The following is a 26,299-nucleotide window of genomic DNA, read 5'->3' as shown; positions in this document are numbered from 1 at the left end:
TGCGTCCCGGGGGCTCAGCCGCCTCCGCTCGTGGGAGCCGCGCGCTGAGCGGCGGGGACGCGCTCGGGGGGAGGCGTCCGCGGCCGGAGCGCGGGGCTGCGGGAGCGCGGCGACCCGAGGGCCGAGCGGACCCGGGGACGCGAGGACCCGCGCGGGCCGGCATCACTGCGTCGCCCCGCGCGTCTCTGGGCTCAGAGGTGAGCTTTGGGCTTTCGAGGCGCCGTGCTTGGGAGCGAGGACTGTGCTCCAGGGATCTCGTGTCCCTGGGGGCTCCGGGCCGCGGTCCGGGGACGGTTCCAAGGGTGGCGGATTTTGGGAACCGGGGGAAAGGCGGGCGCGCTCTTCGCCCCTCCTGGCATCCGCGCTCTCCGCCCCTCCTGGCATCCGCGGCGCGTCTGCCGGCGCGGGCGGCAGCCAGAGGCCAGTCCCCCGGGGTGGGCATCAGCGGGCCCTGGGCCCTCGGCGCCGCCGGCCTCGCGCGCTGGCTCGGGCGCATCCAAAGTTTGCCTCCGGGGTCCAGCCGGTTCTCTCGCCCCCGCAGCCCGCAGGTGTCCCCTGTCCTCGCCCCGCAGCTGCAGCCGCCCGACATGGAGCCCCCTGTCCAGATCTTCCGCGGCGAGCCGGGCTCCACCTGCGCCCCAAGCACCTGCCTGCCCCCCAACGGCAGCGTCCGGTTCCCGGGCTGGGCCGAGCCGGACCGCAACAGCAGCGCAGGCTCCGAGGACGCGCCGCCGGAGCCCGAGCACATCTCTCCGGTCATCCCGGTCATCATCACGGCGGTCTATTCCGTGGTGTTCGTCGTGGGCCTGGTGGGCAACTCGCTGGTCATGTTCGTGATCGTCCGGTGAGCTCGGGGTCCGGGCGCCGCAGTGGCAGCAGCAGGGAGGGAAGGTCGGGCCGGCCACCAGGACGCGCGGAGGGACGCCCGCCCGGTAATGGGGACCCCGTTCTGTCGGGCTCCTCAAAGCCTCAGAGCGTGGCCTCCTCGAAGTGAGATTTCCTGGGAGAGTTTTTGGTGCGGGACTTCGAGGTTCGCAGAGGGCGAAGCCGAGCAGCCGGAGGTGTCTTGAGGATTTAGGAGTGACCCTCCCTGCCCCCCAAACCCCTACTGAAAACCCTACGGACAGGGAGAGTGCAGGGGGTGTCCCTGCAAGGGGCAAGGTCAGTGTCCCGTGGGAGGGAAACTGGTCCGTCTGCCTGGCCTTTTGCCTGGTTGCCTGCGCCCGTTTGGAGCACTTCGTTTTGCCCTTTGCAAATGTTTCTCTAGATAAAATTCATGCCCACCTAATGCACTGAAGGATTTCCTGTGGCTCGTCAGACTGGTGTTGTGGTTTATGAGGCAAAGCCAGCACACTGTTGAGGGTTGTTGGTGTCCATCCGTGAGCCTTTTTAGTACTGATATGCCATCTTATCTGTTTAGAATACCAGTGACCTTTGTGCGTAAACCACCTAATATTTATCTGTTAACGTACAGCTGCTGGAGGGTTCCAAAAATTGTTTGCTTCTTATCTTCCACGGTGAGAACTGAAGGTTTGATTTTATTGTTCTTTTGTGGATACATTGACGTCAACTTCCAGTAATAAATATCCAGATATCCACGTATATGCAAATTTTCTGGTAAGTGAAGTGATTTCTCTTTTGGCCTCTTGCAACATAGGAAACAAGAGAAAAAACAAAAATCCTAACATTGTCTGGATGCTCTTTGAGAAGTTTCCCTTTCTGGCAGACTTAATGCTCTGCAGTTGCACCTTTGAGAGTGACTACAAAGCTGAGATTCCTTTGAGAAGTTCCTGTGAAGTAAAGGAAGGCTGCAAGTCACGCTGTTTAGGGACATTGAAAGGGTGAAGAACTAATATCTCTTTATTATGAACTTTAAGAACAATACCTGCAGTAGCATGAATGTTTCAAACACCCCTTTCTCTCTGCCTCTCTCTCTCTCTCTCTCTCTCTCTCTCTCACTCTCAGAAATGTCAGGTCTTTTATCCTCCTCTGTGCTCGGGAACTGAAAACCATCATTTAAGCTTCCGAATACATGTTATAAAGCTCTTTTCACCTACAATTAGCGTCTCTAGCTTGGTAACCTTGCTTTTCATAATTGCTTATTGCATTTTACAGGATTTCTATCAGTGATGAGTACAAGATACAGAAGGAGGAATATTTTAAAAGCACATTGTTTTCATAAGTCATTAGTAATTTTAGGGCTGCTCTCCATTGGAGGGAAGATTATAGTAACCAAAAGAAAAGAAAAGACAGCTGTATTCTAGACTATAATTAAATTTTTTAGAAGATCTTTGCTACAGCGGCCGTTGTCTTATAATAAAACATTGTTACATGAAAAGAGGATGCTAAGAGCAAACCCACTCTGCTCTTTCTCATATCATATTTAAGTGCTTGAGTGAGACAGATACATCTTATTGTTACTTGAATGAGAACTTGAAGTTTTGAGTTTGAGAAGGGCTTCTTAGTTGCTCTGCAACTTTTTATGTAGCCCTGCAGTCTAGGATTAAAAAGAATAAAGAATCTTAAAATATATGCAAAGGGAACTCCACGGGGAGCATTAGACATGTCAGAAAGAATCATTGTAGATTGACTAGGATTTTTAATGATAAATATAAAAAAGTATAATTATAAATTGAATATATCTATTCCAAAGATATCCAAGATTAAAATTTGTGTGAAGGGGATAAGTTCAGCTAAAAATACAATAGGAGTTAGAGAGTTCACATAACATCATCCTTCCTCCCACCCCACTTGATAGTAAACGAAGAGGGAAGAGTTCTATTCTCACCCTGGAAAGCCAACCTACTGAAACAATAGTTGGCTTAAATCTATGGCTGAGAGCGTTACGGAGCATTTTGTTCAAGCTGATACAGGGTCCAAAGAATTGAAAAATGAAACCTCAGAAGGAAACTTGATGGACTTGGGTTTATTTTGCTCAGGAGAAAAAAGGGCTGAAGATGGTTTGCAGCAGGCGGTGGTTTGCTCATCAGAACTCAGAGCAGAGCCAGAGTGTGGAATTCAAGTGCAGCTTTGGTGATTGACGTTGAGGGCTGACCAGTATCGCCTGAAAGATGCGGGATCACTTTTGAGAGGGACATTACATTATTTTTTTAACGTCTTTATTGGAGTATAATTGCTTTACAATGGTGTGTTAGTTTCTGCTTTATAACAAAGTGAATCAGCTATACGTATACATATATCCCCATATCCCCTCCCTCTTGCGTCTTCCTCCCACCCTCCCTATCCCACCCCTCTAGGTGGTCACAAAGCACCGAGCTGATCTCCCTGTGCTCTGTGGCTACTTCCCACTAGCTATCTATTTTACATTTGGTAGTGTGTATATGTCAGTGCCACTCTCTCACTTCGTCCCAGCTTACCCTTCCCCCTCCCTGTGTCGAGAAGGACGTTATTTTAAAATATTGTACATGCAAAAGAGTCCTGGTTGAGTTCTTTAGGAAGTCACTCTGGAGATGGAATTTGGATGCTTGGATGGCAGGGCAGGTGCAGGTCTGGGATGGCCAGCTCAGACCTGGGGAGAAAGTGAGGGTTGTGGAAAAAGCTTTGACTGTTTTTAGACCTGCCTTACACATAGCTTTTCCCACCTTGAACACCTGGAATGCTGTCCAGTATCTTCTGAAGATAATCTAGTATTTCAAGGATTTTCATCATTTAATGTGTAGCAACTGCTATAATTGCCTAATGGTAGGGTACTTTAACCTTTCACTTTGAAAACCTTAAAATTTAAGCACTCCAGCCTCCCTCTCCAGGCTTTGGGGTTTGTGGTCCTGGAGTAGGATGTTCTTACCTCAGCCCTTGATCCACGTCCTTGGGTCCTACCAACACCTTGGGGGTGCCTGTGATGTGGCACTCCTCTCCCGGAGCTGAAGCTCCCACAGTCCGGATGCTCGTTTCGGCCTGGCTGTCCCTTGACTCCCATGGGGATTTGGCATGCTGGACCAGTCTCACCTTCTCCTTGACTTCCTTCCACATCTGCTGGGTTTCGCCTCAGCCTCCATCACAGCCCCCTCTTCCCTGATGTTCCCTAAATGCTCCTCTTTTCCAGAGCGTTCTCAGCTCTCTTTGTCCTCACTTTGCACACCCTCCGTATTAGTCAGGATTCAGCCAGAGGAGCAGAACCAGTAGGGGATGTGTGTGTTGAGGGTTTATTCCAAGGAATTGGCGTACGTGATTGCGGGGCTGGCTAGGCAGGTCTGCAGCCCTGAGCGCAGGCATCAGGAGAGGCAGACTGCCCTCCCCAGGCAGAATCTCTTCTTTCTCAGGGAAGCCGCAGCCCTGTAGTTAAGGCCTTTCAACTGATTGGACCAGGCCCACCAGATCATCTAGGGTCATCTTCTTTGCTTAAGGTCAACTGATTATGGACTTTAACCACATCTACAAAACGCCTTCACAGCCGCACCTTGGTAAGTGCCTGAATATTCAGAGACTGTAGCCTGGCCAAGATGGCTTGTCAAACTGACCATCACTCTTAGTGGTGTCGTCCGTTCTTGTGGCCGTAACTGTCAGGGAAATTCTGACCAGTCCTGAGTCTGTGTATCTCTCTCCCACTTATTCATCCCCAGCTGCAGACTCAGCTGGCCTCCTTCTGGATGGCCCTATGCGATTATCTCACAGGTAGCTCAGACTTCTAGACATCTGCCTGTATTAGTTTGCTAGGGCTGCCGTAACAAAGTACCACAGACCGGGTGGCTTAAACAACAAAAATGTGTTTTCTCACAGTTCTAGAAGCTGGAAGTTCAAGATCAAGGTGTTGGCAGGTTTGGTTTCTCCTGAGGCCTCTCTCCTTGGCTTGCAGATGGCTGCCTTCTCCCTGTGTCCTCACATGGTCGTCTGTGTAGACGACATCCCTACTCTCTGTGTCCTAATGTCCTCTTGTTATAAGGACACCAGTCATATTGGATTAGAGCCTACTCTAATGGCCCCATTTTACCTTAATTTTACCTCATTTCACCTCTTTAAAGACCCTACTTTCAAACACAGTCACATTCCGAAGCACTGGGGGGTAGAACTTGAACATATGAATTGGAGGGACACAAGTCAGCTATAAACACTGCTTATCCATTTTCTGTTCTCTTTAAGAAGACACTTCAAGCTTCAGTCTTTATGAAGTTACGTACATATATTTTTTCTTTTGTTTAATTTAAAGAAAAGCTTTACTCTTATAAAGGTATGTTTCTTTTTAAATTGAGTGTAAGGATAAGCAAGGAAAAATTATTAGGAAAAAAATAACAGAAATCAGAAAATTATCTGGTGCTTGGTCTTAGGTTTTGCCTTTTCCTTTTCTCATTAGTTTTCATTAATACTTTGCTACCGTAATAAAGACCTCTGAGGATCAGCATTCTGCTGACTTTGCCCTTGGAGTAGACGACTTTGGCTTCCCTATAATTCCTCTTGGGCGGTGTTGGAATTTGCCGAAAGAGGTAACTTTGTAAGGGGCTTAGAAAACAACAGAACCACAGAAGTCCTCTGGAAATCCTTCCATTTCCTGAACTCAGATTTCTTCTCCAAAGGCAGCTAACCCCCCAAGCTTGCTGGGCATGGAGGTTGTTCCTCACGAAGGTACCTGTTCTCTGGCTCATAAATTAGGGGGCAGGGTGTTTCTTCCCCAGGCATGATGGAAGTCCCACGCTCCGCTCTGCTGAGAACATCTGACTCACTCAGGCCACCTCTGAGTCAGTGGGGACCCCATGCTTGAGCTTATGCCCGTCCTGCCAAAACTGTGCGCTATAACCAATTTGGGGAAGTATGGAAGGGGGGATGGGGTGAGCCAGTCAGAGTGTCTGCTACACTGCCTGCCTCTTTCCACGACAGGTGTCCTAGCCCCCCCTCCTGCAAGTGTTGCTTGTAATCACTGCAGTTGTATGTGCAACGTATTCCAGGTTCTGTCAAATGTCAAGGGTGGGCTTCCCTGGTGGCCCAGTGGTTGAGAGTCCGCCTGCCGATGCAGGGGACACGGGTTCGTGCCCCGGTCCAGGAAGATCCCACGTGCCGTGGAGCAGCTGGGCCCGTGAGCCATGGCCGCTGAGCCTGCGCGACCGGAGCCTGTGCTCCACAACGGGAGAGGCCACAACAGTGAGAGGCCCGCGTACCGCAAAAGAAAAAAAAAAAAAAAAAATGTCAAGGGAGCCGACCTTAGATAGTGTCACCAAGGGACACCTAGGGAGGTGTGAGAGGAAAGACAGAGGTGTGTGGCTATCCAACAGCAGTCTTACCTTAGGCTTTGGTTTAAAAAAATATGTTGTAATTTATCCTGAATCCTCTCTTTGAATCAACACCCAACATTTCCATTAAAGCAAGCATAGTAAAATAACTTCAGAAATTATTTTCAGAAGAGCCTATCATGAATTTCTAGAAGTAATTTTATTGTTTGATAAGCTCTTAAAAGAGAGAATTGGCTTCACTGCCACTGTTTATATGGATTAGCTAAATGGAATTATTTTCTTTGCTGTGGGACATCGCAGAAGTCCAAATCCTCATGGAGCTGTTTCAGAGAGCAGAGACTAAATGACTGCTAAGAAAGAAAAGAGAGAGAGAGAGAGGGAGGGAGGGAGGAAGGAAGAAAACAAAACAGGAAAAAAGAAAAGGAAAGAAAGAGAAAAAAAAAAACAACCAAGGTGGTGATCAGGTATAGAGCTCTTAAGCTTTAACAGACTTGGGCAAAATTGTAGTCTTCAAAATCCCTTTTGGATTGTGTTGCCTTTACAGTTTTTCCCAGTGCCTGTCTTAGAGTTAGTTTCAGGAGGCACTGACTTCTCGCTAGGAGAAGCTAGCACCTCTCCATTTACCATGTCTCCAGCTGTGTCTCTGGGGCAGCCAGCAGTGTCTTCCGGAGAACTGGGCAGCAGGCACCTCCTTTACTCCGGGTTAACCTGTGGACACACTCAATTGTCGCTGCTGGGGGTTGGCGGTTGAAGGTGGGAGGGTGACGGGGTGCTCTGTGCTCAGCTAAAACCCTAAAATTCTACATCCACAGGACAGTTTCCTTTCTAAGATTTGGCTTAACATGGTTTCAGTGGTGCAAGTTTTACAGGCTTAACAAGATACCGTGTTAACAAAAGAGAGTTTCAGAATAACATTCATTTATTCCTTAACAGAAAACCAGCCAATGGTTTTTTGTTTGTTTGTTTCTTTCTTTGGAGGGGAAGCTGGCTTTTGTCTTAGATAAGGAAGACTAGCATAAGAAGAATAGGTTTTAGAGTGAAGCTAATATTATAAAAGGCTTATGTCTTGTTTTTTTTTTTTTAACCCACTCCACTGGCCAAGCAAGTCAGAATTTAAATGAAAAATGAGAAAAACATAAAACATGTGATGAATTGAGTTACCCCAAAGGAACTGGTCTGCAGTTGAGCGGGGCAGCCTTCAGATTAAGAATGGCTGGAGTATGAGGCTTTAACGATCGGCTGTGGCAATAGGAGCGATTTTCCAAGGTTCTGTTGAGTATTAACTCTTTTAACTTCACAATGCAACTCTAAACTGTCTCTGCTTTACTGTGTTGCTTTCCACCTACTGTAGGGGCACTTCCTTCCCATGAAAGAGAGAGAGGAGGGTGACTGTGTCACCTCTCTGTGGCACCCTGTGGTTCACCTTAGCTAGGTCACTTTTCTGTATAAAAATGGAAAAATCACTTAAGAATTCTCTGTTCTTCTAGGTATCCAGATAGTTGTACACTAGAAAGCAACATGTCAGTCATTTGAGATTTGTAGCTTTCTACCAGGTGTGGTTGGGTGTGATAAACACTCACCCAGTGTGCACCACCGAACGCACTAGAACATTTCTTCTGGGTCTCAGGGCCGTGAGTGCAGGAAGGATGAGTAGTTTCTGGGGCCCTGGCTATTGCAGTGAAAGCATTACTTCTGCATCGGCCTTCCTCCTCTTCTCCTGCTACCCTGCAAGGACCACCTGCAGCCCCCAGTGAGATGCCTGCCCGCCCGCCCTTCTGGCTGTCCATCACTAGCAGCCTGGTACCTGCAGTCACAAGAGGCAGGAATGGGAGATACGCCCCACTCCTCTGTCTCATTAAAAGAGCTTTTGCTCTTTGCAGGTAGGAGAGTATCAGGGACCTGATACCTACGTGAATATGACTCCTTTAAAATACTATAGATAGAGGCAATTTCAAAGTCAGATCACTGGAGAAACCGTGGCTGAATTTCCCTTCTTTAAAAAAAAATTAATAAGCTACTGCCCTTGAGTAAAGAACCATAATTTCAGTAGTAAATAATCTAAAAGGATGTATAGCAAATTCATTTCATTGAGATGAACCGGAAATATCTGGAGAATTTAATGAAGCAAACTTATTATGTTTTCAAATAAGTTCTCCTGAGAATTCACATCAGTACAGCCATCATGTCTGGTTATTTTAAACATAAAATCTAGAATGCTGTGTATCTGGAAAGCATGCCCAGGAGGATGAATAAGTCATGCAGGGAAAAGAGTGCCGAAACCCATCTCTCACTGTGCTGTTCTCCCACCGCTGGTTAAAAAGGGCTGCATCTTCCCAGGTGCTGTAGCGCTGTCCTCCTCCTGAGTTTGGCGTTTGGGGCCTTCAGACTCCAGGTGCAGCTCCAGGCTTGTGGGGTAGTGGCCAGGTTCCCGTGGGGCGGGAGCCTTTGATCACGCTCGTTTTTTTCGCCAGACCAGTGTTTCTTCAGGAGCTTTCCATTGGCCGTTAGCCATTTGCTGTATTAAAGGAGTCTCTTCCAAAAAATGGCCAGTAGGGTGTTTGCTTTTTCATTATGTTGGAGCAGTAGTTTGACGACTACTCGGGAGGCTCAGATTTTAATTCCCACTGTCTCTCAAATTTGAGGAAATCACTTACTTCCTCTTTACTGAGTTTCCTCACCTGAAAAAAAATGGGTATTGCTTATGGAGAACCTGAAACACCGTAACGCGCTGGCGGCATTTGTCCATCGAGGGGGTGAGATGCTAATATTTTATATTTGCATTCCCTGGACCAGGCCCCGTTTCATCCTGTCACATGTGTTCCGCCCTCATCATGCACACTAAACAACCACACTTACCAGAATGTTTTTCAGCCTTTGGCTGCTAGAAGTAGCGGGATTCACAGAATCCCATTATCCTCTGATAAAATTTCTGACTCCTTAAGAAACTTTGGACTATGGTCCTGAATTCCTTTACTTATTAGGGATGGAGTCAGAGAGGCACTGAGAGTCATCTCTAGGGCTGCTTCCTCTTCAGAGAAAGTGGGGCTGCTGTGTCTTGCAGGATTGGAATACAGTTACTAGGACTGCGGTGGGTGGTTAACCGTGACACTAACAGCATAATAAGAGCGGCAGCAGGATGGCGACAAGGGGGGCTGGCAGGCGCTGAGTGCGTATTGAGTACCAGGTCCTGTGCTGAGCCGTCTGAGGCACCGGGTAAGGTAATCATCGTGACCCTATTGCCAGACGACATAAAGTTCCTAAAACAGTGTCTGTCACGTGAGTCCTCAGTCAATACTTAAATTGGTTTTTCTTCCTGGTGTTCAAGGTTCTCTGTGGCCTGACACCCCTTTTCCCATCCCAATTGGCCTCCCATCACCCCCAGCGGGACCCGTGGCCCTGAATAAGACTCTAGCCAGCAAACCTCCGTGTCCAAATCCCTCTCAAAGTGCAAGAGCCTATCCAGGTTCTGCCTTCCTTGAGATGTGTCCCGACCTCTTCACTACACAGTGAACTGCCCCTCTGTCTACTCCTCTAGTTCCCATATAACTTCGGCTCAGTTAGTTGGAAAGACCGTGGGGGCGGGGTCTCTATCAACGTCTTCTTCAGTAGGCTCGGGGTCCAGGATATTGCTGTGCATGCAGCAGGCATTGAGACGTGTGGAAATGATGACAAGATGAGTCTGGGGAAGCAGCAGGAGTGTGACTGAAGAGGGAGAGAGGTTGTCAGCCCGGCGGACAAGGGCGGCTAAGAGTCACAAGTAACCGAATCCGCAGAACCAAACCGCCTCTGGATTGAAAGATGTTTGGCGATTAGCCGTCAAGATTATGGCTTTATTATGCTGCCCCGAAGCTAAAAGGCAGCTCCTTCATTTAAATTAAAAGAGAAGCCCTGGGGCAGTGCAAGGCATGGTAACGATCCAAGAATGACGTCTCCACCTGCGGTGTCTGGTGTCTGCGCCCGACAGGTTCAGGGCAGGACGGGAAGCCGTGAGGCTGCAGGGTCACGGGGTCAATCAATGTTCCTCCTGCCGTCGCCTCACTTTTCTCGTGCAAGTGTCACGCTCTCCCAGAATCTCCACCTGGTGACGCTGGTTCCCAAGAGCTCTGCAGATATCTTTGTTCCCCTCGCTGTCACACGAGCATGTACGGCTGTCCCTGTGAAGAGAACCACGCCAGGAAGGTCTTGAGTCAGCGTGCGATGGGGCGTGCTGTCAGCTCGCGGGGACACCATCCGTGACGTTGCCCCGCGATGACGTCCTCGTGGCTGGCGCCCTGAGCTCCCTGCTGACCCCTCTTCCTGGCCTGCTCTCCACCTTGCACCGTCCTTGGCAGGCTTGCAACATTGCCGAGTTTAGTGGGGACGGCGCGCAGACTTTGCTTTTTTAAAATATTTTTTTCGGTTCGCGGGCCTCACTGTCGTGGCCTCTCCCGTTGCGGAGCACAGGCTCCGGACGCGCAGGCTCAGCGGCCACGGCTCACGGGCCCAGCCGCTCCGCGGCATGCGGGATCCTCCCGGACCGGGGCACGAACCCGCGTCCCCTGCATCGGCAGGCGGACTCTCAACCACTGCGCCACCAGGGAAGCCCAGACTTTGCTCTTTTATTGCCACGTGTCCTGCAGCCTGGACGCTCAGAAGTGCAGCCCCGCCCCGCCAGCCCGCCTCCAGCCGCCCCACACAAGCCAGGAAGTCCCACTCCAGTGGCGCCATTTTACTGGAAATACTTGCAGCTTCTCAGAAAGCAGTGTGGGCGGAACGGAGAATAATCTCGTCTGATCGCGCTGAGCAAGCGTAGTGGTTTGCTTTCACCAGCAGACGCACAGTGACTGGAAGAACTCACTGCTACTGTGCTTTGGTTCAGTGCGAACAATACCCAGGGGCCTCAACGAGACTGTCTTTGGGGGTGGGGTCTTTTAACCCCGTGGCCACTGGATGCAGTCCAGTGTAGCGCCTAAAAGACTGTCAACAGCTATGCGGTGAGCGCATAGTCTGCCACTTGGAATTATACCTGCTTAGTTCTCCCTTTCAGGGTTGTAGGCTTGGAAGCATGTGTCTTCCAGACCCTGGAGGAGGGGCCGTGCCCTGCTGCCTCCTCCACAGGTTCCCACTGAGCCCCTGCCTCTGCTGACACTAGGAAAAGCACTTTACTCACCTGAGTCTGCTTTCTTCAGCGATATTAGCGAAAAGACCTAAATCTCCTGGGCAACTCGAAGGGCAGTTGTTGTGAGAATCACATAGGATACGTGGAAGTCAAAATTCGGGGCTTTGTAAATTGTCAAGTGCTGGGGAGATGTAAAAATGCAGGGGGGAGTCAAACCCCTGGGTTTGAATTCCTGTAGCGCCTTTTATAACCATATTGCTTTGAGAAAGGTACAGAACTCCAGCGATTCCCAGTGGCCTCATTTCTAGAGTAGGAATGCTGGTACCTACCACACAGAGTCACTGTGAGGACTACGTGGGATAAAGCACGTGGAATGTACAGCAGAGTCTGACACAGGGAGTATTTTGAAGTAAATGGTTATTACCATTATTGCCATTACCGCGATCCACCTCAGTGCTATGACATTGGATGTTGGTGGATGCAGGGGGTACAGGAGGAGGGTGCAGGCATCTCTCTACGTCTCTGGCAGGTGCCTGTAGCCCTTGGGGTGGTAACAGCGGTAGCTCCAGCATGAAGGATCTGGGCAGAGCTTGTTTCTCGGGGAGCATGGACTTTTACTGCACTTGGTATTACGATCTGTGTAATTCATAGACATCTCTGTTGTAGCTAGTCATCTCTCTTTTTCTGAGATCTGATGACAGGATTTGAACTCTTTATAAATTCAGGCCTGAAGCAGTTTCACACATCTAACTATGAAAAATATTTCTGAAAAGCTCAGAGCGAGTTATTATTCGGCATTTTATTGCTACTTAAAAGATGCATATTCTATTTTATTGTAACTCATGTATCATTCCATTCATGGTCTTCTGGCAGTTAAGGTCCCAAGCTTCATTTTTACTATTATCTTTCGTATTCACGCTGAATGGGTAGATACAACCAGGGGTGTTGACTAGAAACTATGTTCCCCTCTGCTTCCTGTGGTAACTGGTGGCTTCCACCCACACAAGAGGAGGGGACAGGAGTTGGAAACATGAAGTAAATTACACCTAGTCTCCAAATCAGGTGCTTTCCCATAGTTATCTCAGGAACTCCATGAGATAAGTGTTATGTTTCCCATTCTATAGTTGGGAAATGGAAGCTCAGGGTTTTCAGTGATCTCTCCAAAGTCTGTCAGTTGGAGGGAAAACTAAGGACTAGAACCCAGGTCCACCTAAATGTATAAGGCAGAGAACATCAGTCTAACTTCGTAAAGAAAGAGGAGGATATCAGGTCACAAAACACGAGAGCTGAAGTCAAAGGTGTTGCCAACTCAAGTCTTTGCTAGTATCAGGGATTGAAAGAGTAGGAGCCTGGCTTGTAAGATGCATTTTTCAAACAAAGAATCATATTTTTAAGAAGACTGTATTTGAACAGATAGCATTTATTCATTAGAAACATTTGACTCGACCCTCCTACACCATTGGTGGGAATGTAAGTTGGTGCAGCCACTATGGAGAACAGTACGGAGGTTCCTTAAAAAACTAAAAACAGAATTACCATATGACCCAGCAATCCCACTCCTGGGCATATATCCAGAGCAAACTCTAATTTGAAAAGATACATTCACCCTAATATTCATAGCAATGCTATTTACAATAACCAGGACATGGATGCAACCTAAGTGTCCATTGACAGATGAACGGATAAAGAAGATGTGGTGTATACATACAATGGAATTTACCCAGCCATAAAAAAAATGAAATAATGCCAAAGTGAGAGAGTGGCATGGACTTATATACACTACCAAATGTAAAATAGCTAGCTAGTGGGAAGCAGCCGCATAGCACAGGGAGACCAGCTCTATGCTTTGTGACCACCTAGAGGGGTGGGATAGGGAGGGTGGGAGGGAGACGCAAGAGGGAGGGGATGTGGGGATATATGTATACGTATAGCTGATTCACTTTGTTATAAAGCAGAAACTAACGCACCATTGTAGAGCAATTATACTCTAATAAAGATGTTAAAAAAATATGAAATAACGCCATTTACAGCAACACGATGGACCTGGAGATTATCACGCTAAGCAGAGTAAGTCAGACAGAGAAAGACAGATATCCTATGATCTCACTTATATGCGGAATCTGAAAAAACGATATAAATGAACTTATTTACAAAACAGAAATAGAGTCACAGACATAGAAAATAAATGTATGGTTACCGAAGGGGAAGGGGGAGGAGGGATAAATTAAGAGTTTGGGATGGACAGATACACAGTACTGTGTATGAAATAGGCAATCAACAAGGGCCTACTGTACAGCACAGGGAACTCTACTCAGTATTTTGTAATAACCTATAATGGCAAAGAATCTGAAAAAGAATACATGTATATGTGTATTGATATGTAGGTGTAACTGAATCACTTTGCTGTACACCTGAAACCAAGACAATGTTGTAAATTAACTATACTTCAATTTAAAAAATGGTTTTAAAAAAAAAGAAACATTTGTCTCTGTCTCAGGAAATGCACTTGCTTAGTTATCTGTGCCTTTAAAAGCCTGTGCTCGGAGTCTTGGGCATATACATTCTAAAACTTATGGGCCATTTAATAATATTTGAGTAAAAAATGTAAAAGCAAAACATATTTTAGAATAAACCTCTCGCTCTCCAGATTAAGGCACTCTTTAGTTAACAGAGCATCAAAACGGAGGCCAAGAGATACTGACTTGGGTACAAGTGTTCACAATGCTTTCATCCAAGCACAGGCAGGAAGAGGAAACAGGCAAGGAGACTGGTGCCGAGGTGGGACCCTGAGTGCAGTGTGATCCTGTGTGTCGCGTATTTTGAGTCAGGTTGTCTCCTGCCTTTATCTCGTGTCCTGTCAGTTCGGTTTTATTGTCCTTGTTTCATGGGACCTGAAACTCAGAAAAGTCGTACACTGAGTTCAGACTCAGGACTGTCTGACTTCACATCAGACCGCAGTGCCTACAAAAGGGGAGACAAAGCTGTTGTGTCACCACGTGTCACAGAAGTGTCACGTGGACGTTTATGTATTGAGCAGCACAGACACAGTGATCAATAAATACCACTGATACTGACTTTATAGCCAAAGTAGAAGTAGTTTTCCGTAATTGGCTCCTTACAAAGAAGCTTTATAATTAAAATCAAGGCCCTAACCAGTCTGGCTCCTTGTAGGTACATGGGACCTGGCTGAATTAATTGCGATTAGGTCCACAAATGTGAGGTGTGTAGAAAGTAATTAATATATGGATTTTCCCAACATATTTTAGCATTTGGCCTCAGAAAACCCGCTGATGTACTTTGGTGCATTTCACGCCCTGCAGGTCTCTAAGGAAGCGTTCTCTAAGTAAAACAATCTTCTTAATTCAGTTTTAGTAGAAAATGGAATTGTTCTAAGCTTCATGTTAAAACTGAAAGAAATAATTTGGGCTGAAAGGCAATATTTCTGACCTATTTTGAAATTTTTTGTTCCCTCAATTGGAAAATGAAACGCATTGTGTGCTTTATAAATCTCTCAAGATGAAAGTAAAGGAAAACAGATTTCTTTCTCACCTACCATACCAGATTATGTTTTATGCTATACTGTGTATAAGGGAAGAACTCAGCCTGCTTTTTTTACATAATGCATTTAAAATGAAAAGCTAGTGGGACACTGGTAGACAAAAATCAACACTTAGTTGTGTTGTAGTCATTGAAATTGAATGTATTTAAAACTGAAAACCATTTTAAAAGACATAATTACAAAGAGTGATTTCTCAAAGTAAAGTTGGGTAAACCTTCCTCGAGGAAAAGTTGGGTATGTTTTATCTTTGTTTCACACAGTGAAAAAAAATAAAGCATTAAAAAATGAACAAAGCCAAGCAGTTCTGGGTAGGATGAAAATGAACTGTCAGTCACAAAATAAAGACCTGTATCATACGCAAGGCTGTTGAAAAGATCTATATGTATGTTCATCTGTCTGTCTATACTCGTTTCCTTACCCTTTTAAAACTAGATAGATTTTGGAACAAAGCACTTTGGAACAAAGCTAAATAAAGTCAGAAATGTTTGCCCATTTTTCTACTACCCCTAATGTCTAGAACAGTCCTTTTACATGCTAGATGATAAATACGTGAAGAATAAGTGAATGAAAAGCAAATTCAGTAACCCAGCGGCACATTTACATCATGGGTATGACAGGAAGATGGAGAGAAGTAATCTTGTTTCTTGTCTCTTAGATACACAAAGATGAAGACAGCAACCAACATCTATATATTTAACCTGGCTTTGGCAGATGCTTTGGTTACCACGACCATGCCCTTCCAGAGCACGGTCTATCTGATGAACTCCTGGCCCTTTGGGGATGTGCTGTGCAAGATCGTCATCTCCATCGACTACTACAACATGTTCACCAGCATCTTCACCTTGACCATGATGAGCGTGGACCGATACATTGCTGTGTGCCACCCGGTCAAGGCTCTCGACTTCCGCACGCCCCTGAAGGCAAAGGTCATCAACATCTGTATTTGGATCCTGTCTTCATCTGTTGGCATCTCGGCCATAGTCCTTGGAGGAACCAGAGTCAGGGAAGGTAAGGGCGGCTTTTTAAATTTCATTAAAAAATGTTGATTTTATCATTGTCCATAAAAGAAATAATTTTTGATTGACGTAGAGTTGATCTACAATGTTGTGTCAGTTTCAGGTGTTCACCAAATTGACCTGGTTAAATCGTTTCATTTTTTAGAGTATGACTTCTAATTACACAAACTCTTAGTGTGGGAGTGAGTAGGCCACATAGCTAGAAGAAAAGCCAAATGCCAACGGAAATATAATGCTAAATCCACGGAAGATGAGAAATAGAACAGTTTTGTGTTCCTTTCCACATCTAAACGTAGGATGGGATAATGGCATGACCGGAACACAGACACCCAACCTATCCCCTATTCAGAAAGCGCTTACTGGAATCTGGAGGGGTGGGGATGAAATAAGGAACCACAGTCATGTGGGTTTTTAAAATATAATTTGTTGCATCCTGGCAATTCTAAGACACACCTCCTTGCTCCGCTCCTTCCTCCCCAAAAGCACCCTGAGTCATTAGAGTCATGCTGTTTACTCTTTTTCCTTAGGGGTTAACCTCCGGGCCACTATCGTGGCAGCTTCATGTGGGCGTAGGCCATTCGAAATTAGGTTCACAGATGGATGGTAGTCCAGAGAAGCAGAACCATCAGATTTTGGACTCGTTACTTTCTACCCCATGCAAACAGGACATTTGATGTTTTCCCTGTGTTTCTAGGACAGTGATCCTGACCCTGGGACGTGTGTTGGAATCACCTGGGTACGTTAGAAAATACTGCTGCCTGGTCCCACTCTGGAGGGTCCGGTTTAATTGACCTGAGGCACAGTTTGGGTGTCAAGATGTTTAAGATCTCCCCAGGTGACTCTGACCTGTAGCCAAGGTGAGAACTACGGCTCTAGGAGCTTAGCTTTACTTGTAGAAGATGAAGCTGTGAAAATATCTTTGGTCTTAATAGAAATTCATTGGGGTGGGGGAGCAGAATGATCACTTTGGACTTTCTAAATGCTATTTATCGCTTTAGCAGTTGTCTAAGTGCTCCAGTTAATTTTGCGGGCTCACGACACCTGTGAGTACAGATAAGTAGGGACCTTCCAGGTCGCAGTGAAAAGGCAGGTGCTAAAATCGTAGCTTACCCTGCATGGTACACATTTTTAAATGAAGCCTAATCTTTTTCCTCTTAAACTACAAAATGAGTTTATAGCATGAGCACTGCAAGTGTTAAGCTATAATACTGGGTAAATTTTAAGAAAAGCCAAACTTTACCAGAGAAGCACTTTAAAATACGATCAATTGCACTCAGGATTTTGTTTCTTCATACACACAACACATGAAATAAAATTGCAGGAAACTCTCCTGAGCCCTGGGGGTTGGTGCGAGAGGAGATGCTGCGCATGCACTGGGAGGGTGAGAACGCTGGGCTGAATAGCGTAAGAAGATGGGTGGTTTTTTCCCAGGGCAAACAAAGAATTGATTTTTACGGTTATACTTGTAAATAGTTATGTTCTACTTGTCGACTTAACCACAACTCCTGTAATCATTGTCAGAAAATGACATTCTAGAGGAAATGGATTTCAGTTAGGTTTTTGAAAGGAAATGAAGATGGATGTGGGTTTTCCAGGAAGGAGGTGCTGGAGATGGACGAGTGCAGATGCGATGGCAGAAAAGAGTCCCCAGTGTCAGCAGAAGGTTAGTTTGTGTGGCAGAACTAACAGAGGAAGAAATGAGAGAAGAGTAGTCTTGTAGGAGGGCTCCATCCTTTCCGCGTGCCTTGTATTTTGTGAAGCATGCTTTGTTTATGTGATGAAAGATTGTCTCCAGACCGGCTAGCGTGCTTCACACTGCATGTCAAGACTGCTGGGTGACCGAGAAGAGTACTTTAGGTGATCTCTACACACTGTATCAGAGCTGATTGGCATTGGCTTTTTTTTTTTTTTTTGGCTGCGTTGGGTCTTCGTTGCTGCGTGCAGGCTTTCTCTAGTTGTGGCGAGCGGGGGCTGCTCTTCGTTGCGGTGCATGGGCTTCTCATTGCAGTGGCTTCTCTTGTTGCGGAGCATGGCTCTAGGCGCACTGGCTCAGTAGTTGTGGCTCGCGGGCTCAGTAGTTGTGGCTTGCGGGCTCTAGAGCGCAGGCTCAGCAGTTGTGGCACACGGGCCTAGCTGCTCCATGGCATGTGGGATCTTCCCGGACCAGGGCTCAAGCCCGTGTCCCCTGCATTGGCAGGTGGATTCTTAACCACTGCACCACCAGGGAAGCCCCTGTTCTGCTGCTCTTGAGTGAAATGTTTTGTGTATATCTGTTGAGTTCAAGTCTGCCATTTCTTTACTGATTTTCTATGTAGATAATCTACCCATTGTTGAAAGTGGGATGTTGTAGTCCCCTACTATTATTGTATTGCTGTCTATGCCTCACTTCAGTTCTGTTTATATATACTTTATATATTTAGGTGCTCCAGTGTTGGGTGCATATATATTTACAATTGTTTATCCTCTTGATGAATTGACCCTTTTATCATTATATAAAATCGCCTCTTGTAACAGTTTTTAACTCGAAGGCTGTTTTGTCTGATGTAAGTATAGCTAGCTACTCCTCTGCTCTCTTTTGGTTTCCACTTTCAGTGAATATCTTTTTCTGTCCCTTCACTTTCAGCCTAGATATGTCTTTAAAGATAAAGATGCACTCTGTTTTCCTGAAATCAAACATTTAATAAGAATGGGTGCTTGGACTTGGATTTCCTTGGTGGTCGCCTCAGTACTCTCCTTTCCCCTTGTAGGTATAAGTTCAGCTTCATGGAGGTTCCCGAGGATATTTACGACTCTATCACTGGATGTTTTCCAAAGTCCTGTAAAAGTCTTGCAGTTGATTATTTCACCCATTCATTAAACGTTTTTTGAGCTCCTACTACATGCGAGACGAAGCTGACCCTCAGAGCTAAAAGATGTCTCCAAATTATAAACGTCAGCCCTTACGTTGCCTTGCTTATCTTAACAGGTTACTCTTCCACAATAACTACTGTACTGAGTCCATATTTTCATTCAAGGGTTTCCTTGTGGTATTAATTTGTTTATTTAGCAAATTATTCTCCTCAAACACCAGGTATTCCTGCCTCCCTATGTGGCAGGGACTGAATATTATTCAAGGTGGATTGTTACCTACCCTCAGGTAGTTTACATTCTGGATGGAGAGAGAAACGTTAGGAAAGGCAACACATTATTACCGAAGAGCTTCTGTCTGGTTTCTGTCTAGCTTCTGTTATTATACAATGATAAAAGTAGAATAAGTATAATATATAGAAAATATAAATTGCAGGGAAGAGGTCTATTCACATGGGTCAGCCTCTGTATAAATGGCTCTAAGGTGACATCTAAGCTGAGGCCAGCCACAAGAAGGAGGCACTGTTGGAACACACAGAATTTAAGCAGGAAAGAAACAACCTTCAAGGAAGCCAGGTAGCAATGTGCCACCCTAAAAAGGTGTTGAATAAATGCGTTTCTTCTATGGTGATAGTGATGATTTTTTAAAAATGACTTTGGTCTTATTTCCATAAACACTAAAGCCAAAAATAAGAGAGATCCTTGTTTGTTTCTTGGAGTCTTCCTAGTAATGGTACTTTGGACAATGGCTTTATTAGGGAATCAAAAGTTACAAGTTCTTCTGGGAGCTTTCATTTACTATCGAAAGGTTTGATATGGTATTTAGTTGATAGAAAATGACTCTAAGATAGTCATCTCTATTAATTGGCCAAAATGATTATACTCTCTGTGTTTTAAAGTCTGTCTAATCGAAATTCTAAGGTTTTGTTACGATTAAGGGTGCATGAAGATTTTAGAAAACACTACTCTTAGAGCTCTTTCACTATTTGAAAAATATTCTTATACTATTTTCGAAGCGGATTTTCCAGTGTCAGAAGAAAATATTTTCATTCTAAAAATTACAGCTTAGTATTGTTCATGATTCCTTTATCTAAAGAAGAATCAGGACAAAGAGAGTTTAGCCTGCTCCGTGCTCAGTGGCTGATGCTTGGGGAAAAGGGAGCCTGGGAGGGGTAAGCGGGCCCCCAGTGGGAGTTCTGTATTATAAAATGTTCTTATCCTGCGTCTCTGCTCTTTCTAATATTATGGTCACTCCAAAGAGAATACTGTCCAGCAAAGAGAAGCAGAGCAAATAAAGCCATTTTCTAAGTAATCCTATAAACACAGTCGTTTCACCAGTTACATAGTCAACGTTGACAAAAGTAAAAAACGTGTCTGATTTATGAACTTCCTTGATGACGGTGATGACGGTGACTCTCTTCCTTCTTTCTCTCCCCCCCTCTTCCATTTTCTTCTCCTCCTTTTCGTCCTCCTCCGTCTCTTTCTTCTTCAAAAGTTTACTCATGTTTCAACAATGCTCTCAATCACAGTGACCACCACTGGTTCCATTAAATCACAACAGCTGGGTCATATTTAGACAAATTTTGTTTAAATTTTTATCGACCCACATAGTGATTTCTTGTAAGCCACTTAATGTTTTTTGGACAAGTTGGCTTTTGTTAAATTGAATGGCTAGATTTGAAATATTTAATCATTTATTACAAATAGATACTAGCTTTTGTTGTCAGAGCCTTTAATCTGGGAGAATTGTTAATGTATGGAAATGCAAATAAGCACTCATGCGATAAGTGAACGGCTTAGCTCTTCTGAAAATCCCCCGTCAGCCCATTCCACAACGCGGTAATTCGTATTGCTGGCTAATCGTGTTTACTCCGTAGCACTGTGTTTGTTAGCAGTGGATGGTGACCTTCCAGCTCCATTGTTCTACGTGCAAAGACAGCACGGTTAATATGCATGGCATTCATTCCTAACTGGTGATCTGCTTCAGGTAATAGCGTCTCACCATGATTGGACCTTTGCAACCGAAGGCACTATATAAATCGCAGGGGAGAGCTAACCACTGATGTTCCTTTCGTGGCTTTGCTTTGTCACCTCCTGCAGACATGGACGTCGTCGAGTGCTCCTTGCAGTTCCCGGATGACGACTACTCCTGGTGGGACCTCGTCATGAAGATCTGTGTCTTCGTCTTTGCCTTCGTGATCCCCGTCTTCATCATCGTCGTCTGCTACACCCTCATGATCCTGCGCTTGAAAAGCGTCCGGCTCCTTTCCGGCTCCCGAGAGAAAGACCGCAACCTCCGTCGCATCACCAGGCTTGTCCTGGTGGTGGTGGCGGTCTTCGTCATCTGCTGGACCCCCATCCACATCTTCATCCTCGTGGAGGCTCTGGGCAGCAGCTCCTACAGCACGGCTGCGCTCTCCAGCTATTACTTCTGTATCGCCTTAGGCTACACCAACAGCAGCCTGAACCCCATTCTCTATGCGTTTCTCGATGAAAACTTCAAGCGGTGTTTCAGGGACTTCTGCTTTCCAATTAAGATGAGGATGGAGCGCCAGGGCACTGACAGAGTCAGAAACACCGTTCAGGATCCTGCCCACCTGAGGGATGCTGATGGGATAAATAAACCAGTATGACTAGTCATGGAGATGTCGTCCTGTAGTTCTCCGGGTAGAGAGGAGTTCAACGATCTAGGTTTAACTCAGATTACTACTGCAGTCTGAGCTGGAAGGGCAGCAGTTTTAACAAACTTTCAGAAATCTCCTGGTCCGAGGTGGTGAGATGCAGGCTGCATTAGCGACCCAGGTCAGTGGAGACATCAGGGCTGTGTGGACAGAGCGCAAGAGGTCTGAGCAAGGAGATGCAGCCCCTGTCTAGGGAGGGGAAGCGAGGCCGACTCCCAGTTCCTTTGAGGGACCAAGAAACGAGCCTTTTCCTTCCGGTTGCCTACGTCTCGTTCAGGACCCATCTGCTGTGACCTTCCTATGCAACGTGGAGTCCAAAGCTCTGTTTAGGAAAAAAGAAAAGAAAAGTAAAGTGGTTTCAGAGCTCGCTTACCGCCGTGTGGACACGCATCTCCTGTGGCTGCAGGGTGAGGAGTTCCGCTTAAGACACCCACACCTGGGGCGTCTGCTGTTCACATGTAGTAGGAAACTGTCCTGATGTTTACAAAGTCATTTAAACGTGCAAAAGGTGGTTATCGTTTAACCTCTTGGAAACTGTGGTTTCTTTGTTTTTAGCGTGCTATTCAGATAAATAACCTCATGATAAAGCATGTCCTGGTGTCAAGAGACACAAAGTGGTTTAAATACCACCAACTACACATAGAGTTTCATCTGTAAATAACAGTGTACGTACAAATAAGGAATGGGCTTGCCTCCCCGCCAGGTGGTTTCCCGAGGGCACGCTGATGAGATCCCAAGTCGTTCAGGGTTGATGCCGAGGTATTTTCCTGCTGCATAAGCTTCTGTCTGGGGATCAGTCATGGCGCCACGACTCCCTGAGCGCCCGTTAGCCCTGTAATGGGTGTTCTGAGCCCAGAACTCATGTGTTAACAAATCAGGAAATGCTTAACTCGCTCCCAGGTTGTAGCCTTGGCAGAATCTAGCTCATAAGCAGCATCTCTTTATGAATGTATCGCTGGTACCAGCTTCTCTCTATTCATGGAAGGAGGGCGTCTTGCTCATGTAAATCTTGAGGTACTATTTTGTGGCTTTCAGCGAGAAGTAAAATTGATCCTAATTGTGGGCTGAATGAGGACATCATGTCGCTCGTGGTGCTTGGACATACCCGGCACCACGCTGCGTGAGGAGCACAGCTGCTGAGGACAATGCCAACGGGCAGCACATTTAGGGTGATTTTGCTAAAACTTCCAGATGACATATACATTCCTCTTTCTTTCCCCTGGAACGTATGGTTTCAAGGTAATGGCTTTTTCTGCAGTTTGCCTGGGCAGAAGAAAGGGCTAATTTAGAAATAGCACCCATCTCTTCTTTAAGCCTGTATGTTATTAGGGCAGCAGCCTGTGGGATTTACAGGAAAATCAAATGTATAGACTGTATAACTCCCGACATCACTGCATCGATAAGTTCTGTTCACTGAGTACTTTCTCTCCTGTGTGTGTACTCTCTCCTTTTGGAAACATACCCTGCATGGAAGAGTTTGTACGTGGTTTCAGAATTTTACTGTGATGTTGTTTGTCTACTTTGCAGGTTTTCATGGCACCTAGCACAGCTGAGCGAAGGCAGTGGGGCAAGGTTTTCCCTGATGAAAATGAGGTGTTCTTTCGAGCATTTCCTACATTTCATTGATTTTCTTAGGTGTCCTTGTATTCTTATAGCTAAAAGTATGTGGGAATGGCTTAAATACTGGTTGACATTCATCCCATGGTTAAAAATTTTGGCCATCGTATGAGAGGGATATTTAAATGGAGGGTTCCAGGAACAAACCCTGCTGTGGGAAGTATGACAATCTCTTTAGATTCACACTCCACATACCCTCATAGCATCCTGCCGCTATTGCAGCCTGAAGCTTAGTCTGAGCATCCTGCATCTCTTCGTGTCTAAGGTTGCAGCCCCGGGAGAGAGAGAAACAGCTCTCAGTGCCCGTGAGGTCACGGTGTTCCAAGCTTCTCCATTGTTGGAAGCACCAGAGTCCCCAGACCAGAAGAGGAGAGGACGGCTATGTCATTTTAGGGCAGTACTTTAAAGGATGTTGAAGTGAATCATGTATGTTAGGAAAAATATCTCTTACACCAATATATTTCTTTGTCAAAGGTGTGTATGCGTGTGTGTGAGAGTTGAGTGTATGTGTGCGTGCATTGTGTGTGTGTGTGAATGTGTGGATACTGTGTGCATACACAGTGTGTGAGAGTGTGTGTCTGTGTCCCATCTCGTCACGTTCCTGTTCTCCAGTCACGGCAAGGAGTGTACTGTCCACTGTGTCTCTTTGGGACCAGAACTGCACGTATCTAACCTTGAATTCAGCTTCCTCCATGAGCCCCTTCTCCCCTGCCTGGCAAGAACTGGAAGACAGGACCTAGTGAAGGGTCAGAAAAATGCAGAGAAATAAAACTGTGCAGGAGGCGGCAATGAGGATGAAAAACCGTAATTCCAACTGGAAGAAGAGTAGAAGTTAGTGTCTTGTGTTACTCTATGAATCTGGATGCATCCCCTATGCAGAGTTTAAGTCAAAACTCCAGGCTTAATACTAAAAAGGAAGCATAGTTTGGAAAGATAGTTTTGAAAAAAATCAAGGAAAATTCACAGAAGTCTTAAGAAAATGGTTTCATTCTATGATGCATTACTGAGAAATAAAGTTCTTAAATCTGGATAACTGTTAATCAGGCAATTTATAGGTGTTTCATCTAGTACTGGGACATAAGAATAACTGGAATAAAAGGAATACATTGGCTGGCTTTAAATTAGAGCTTTTTAAGCTCTAAGATGTGACAAGATTGTATGTCCACTCAGTAGATTTATTTTCTAAGCAAGAGCTGCCTGGAAGATTCAGCGTAAGTATGAAAATCTCTTCCCAAAAGGGCATGAACCTGCTTGCCCTAAGGCGGTTTTCTTCTCTGAAACAGAAGCATATCCATATGGTCTTTACTCTAATGTATATTCTTTATATCTTGTACTTAGAAGGTGATGATTATGCATTGTATATATGATTGTGTGCCTTGCAATAAAATTAAAACTGTACCTAAAATCACGTCAGTCCATTACTGTGCTCACTCAGTCACTTATTCTTTAATGGCTTCAATGATGCTGCACTTTGGCAAGAATGATGTTCACTGTTTCTCAAAAATATAAACTGTTGCTTTAATTTTCCATCCACGACAATGTTGTTGTTGATTAATGGAAAGGAACGGAACATGTAGGAATCTAAACCGTGTATGATTTAAATTCCCAAACCTATCAATCACTTAGGAAAATGCACTTGTTTCCAGAGTAATGCTACCAAGATCCCAGAATCCATGGTACATACCGCCTTCCCTATGAAAAGCCACTTTTTCACTATTAAAAATATGCAAAATCAAACTGTCCCACCAATAAAAACATGAAAAAATCAGACTCATCTGGAAACACAAGCAGCCCTCCCCCCTGCTCCCAATAAAATACAACCACATCGCCACGAATTGTTTCTAAACCTCAGGGTGTTTGAACACTCATAGAACAATTTAAAAAACAGTATCTTGACAAAAGAAAGATTTTTTGTAAATAAAAACAAAAACTTAGGGAAGTGAAAAGGGGAACTCCTTTTACTAATTGGGGACAATACACTAGCAAGTTCTATTCTCACTTAAAACTGCAAATTTCTTACTACTATTTATCTTTAATTGCTAACTCAATTTTTCATTAGTGATTGGAGCTCAAGTATGTTTTAAGACTCCATTTTTGGTGGATCCTTCCAAATAGAATTGGAAAAAGTCTAAGGAAGCAAATAGTTTTTCATTTGAAACAAGGTCCTTTCCTTGGGCTGGATGCTATATATTTGGTTGTAAAAATGTTGGAATATGCTGAACACGATTAGAAATTTAGTTTTTAAGGAAATTGTTAATATACTTGACTGGAGGGAAAACTCAGTATGCAGCAAGTTGTAGGCATTATGACATCTTTTCCTCTCAGTAATTAATTTACAGCACTACACATTCTGGCGGACAGCGTCCACGTTTGTGGAAACTAGTGATAACAATAACAAATGAACATTATAATTAATTTTTTTCAATAACTGGTGCTTGAAAGGGTGTTCATTCAGATTTATGCCAGGAGTCATATTAGATTCTGAATAGACAGGTAAACAAAACAGATACACTTTTGAGGCTTACAGTCTAAGAAAAACAAGCAACTAAAGAATTAATTATGATGTATTACACTGGAGGCACAAATTAGTGGAATGTAGCCTATTCTGAAAGGTCTGTCTATCCGTCAACCTAGATATATTTTTACAATTGCTCTATCCACGTCTTTATGATACACCTAAAACTACTAGGAAATTTAAAATAACAGTATTCCAATAATTGGAGGTAACTAACATGGCAGCTACTAAATAATATGAGTTTCAAATAGTCAAGGAAGCCAATATGTTGGAAATCAAATAATTTAGCAACAGTATAGTCTTGGGATTATACCAGAGGATGAGACGTTGATAATTATGAGGTGTGCTATAAAGATGTATATAAAACACAGACCAAACTACAGGGTCTAATGTAGTTGCTTTTAATATCTTTAGTGGAACTGGAGAGTACAGAGTTGAAATAGCTGGTCTGCGATCAACGCACTGCCCATGTGGAGGGAGGGGGGAGAGCGAAGCCAGGTGACTCCGCCTGATGTCTTTCTTCTCAGCGGGACCTCTGCTAACTAATGAGTTTTGCTCCGTGGGAGAGACCTTATCTACAGAATGCCCTTAGCAGGATGTCCCTGGCTAGAGGATTACTTGGAATAAACCTATAATCTATAGGTTTATGGTTTGGGGTGGGGTATAAAATGGATATGTTTCATAACCTATACACTTTCCATGCTGTTCGAGGTGATCTAAATAATAATATTATTGAGGGGAAGAGAGTCCACGTCTGATGTAAAAAGAAGGACCAGGGAAGCACACT

The 26,299-nt window shown here is 45.1% G+C and overlaps 1 protein-coding gene across 1 annotated transcript; it reads left to right on the top strand.

Moving 5' to 3' along the window:
* The first annotated feature begins 548 nt into the window (after positions 1-548).
* Positions 549-21,337, top strand: OPRK1 (opioid receptor kappa 1). Its single transcript, XM_065895763.1, has 3 exons — positions 549-844; positions 15,492-15,844; positions 20,800-21,337. The coding sequence occupies exons 1-3, from the start codon at positions 588-590 to the stop codon at positions 21,330-21,332; spliced, it is 1,143 nt and encodes a 380-aa protein (XP_065751835.1). The 5' UTR covers positions 549-587; the 3' UTR covers positions 21,333-21,337.
* Positions 21,338-26,299: the final 4,962 nt, after the last annotated feature.

This window comes from Phocoena phocoena, chromosome 17, assembly GCF_963924675.1.
Source record: "Phocoena phocoena chromosome 17, mPhoPho1.1, whole genome shotgun sequence".
In the NCBI taxonomy this organism is placed as follows: Eukaryota; Metazoa; Chordata; class Mammalia; order Artiodactyla; family Phocoenidae; genus Phocoena; species Phocoena phocoena.
Note: the sequence above shows the minus strand (reverse complement) of the source record. Positions and strands in the feature narration are given on the sequence as shown.

Bases quoted from the DNA above. Each gene is read 5' to 3' on its own strand.
- OPRK1 (XM_065895763.1), top strand. From the start codon at position 588: ATGGAGCCCCCTGTCCAGATCTTCCGCGGCGAGCCGGGCTCCACCTGC. The intron at 845-15,491 runs GTGAGCTCGGGG...CTTGTCTCTTAG, and splicing joins GTCATGTTCGTGATCGTCCG to ATACACAAAGATGAAGACAG. The intron at 15,845-20,799 runs GTAAGGGCGGCT...CACCTCCTGCAG, and splicing joins AGGAACCAGAGTCAGGGAAG to ACATGGACGTCGTCGAGTGC.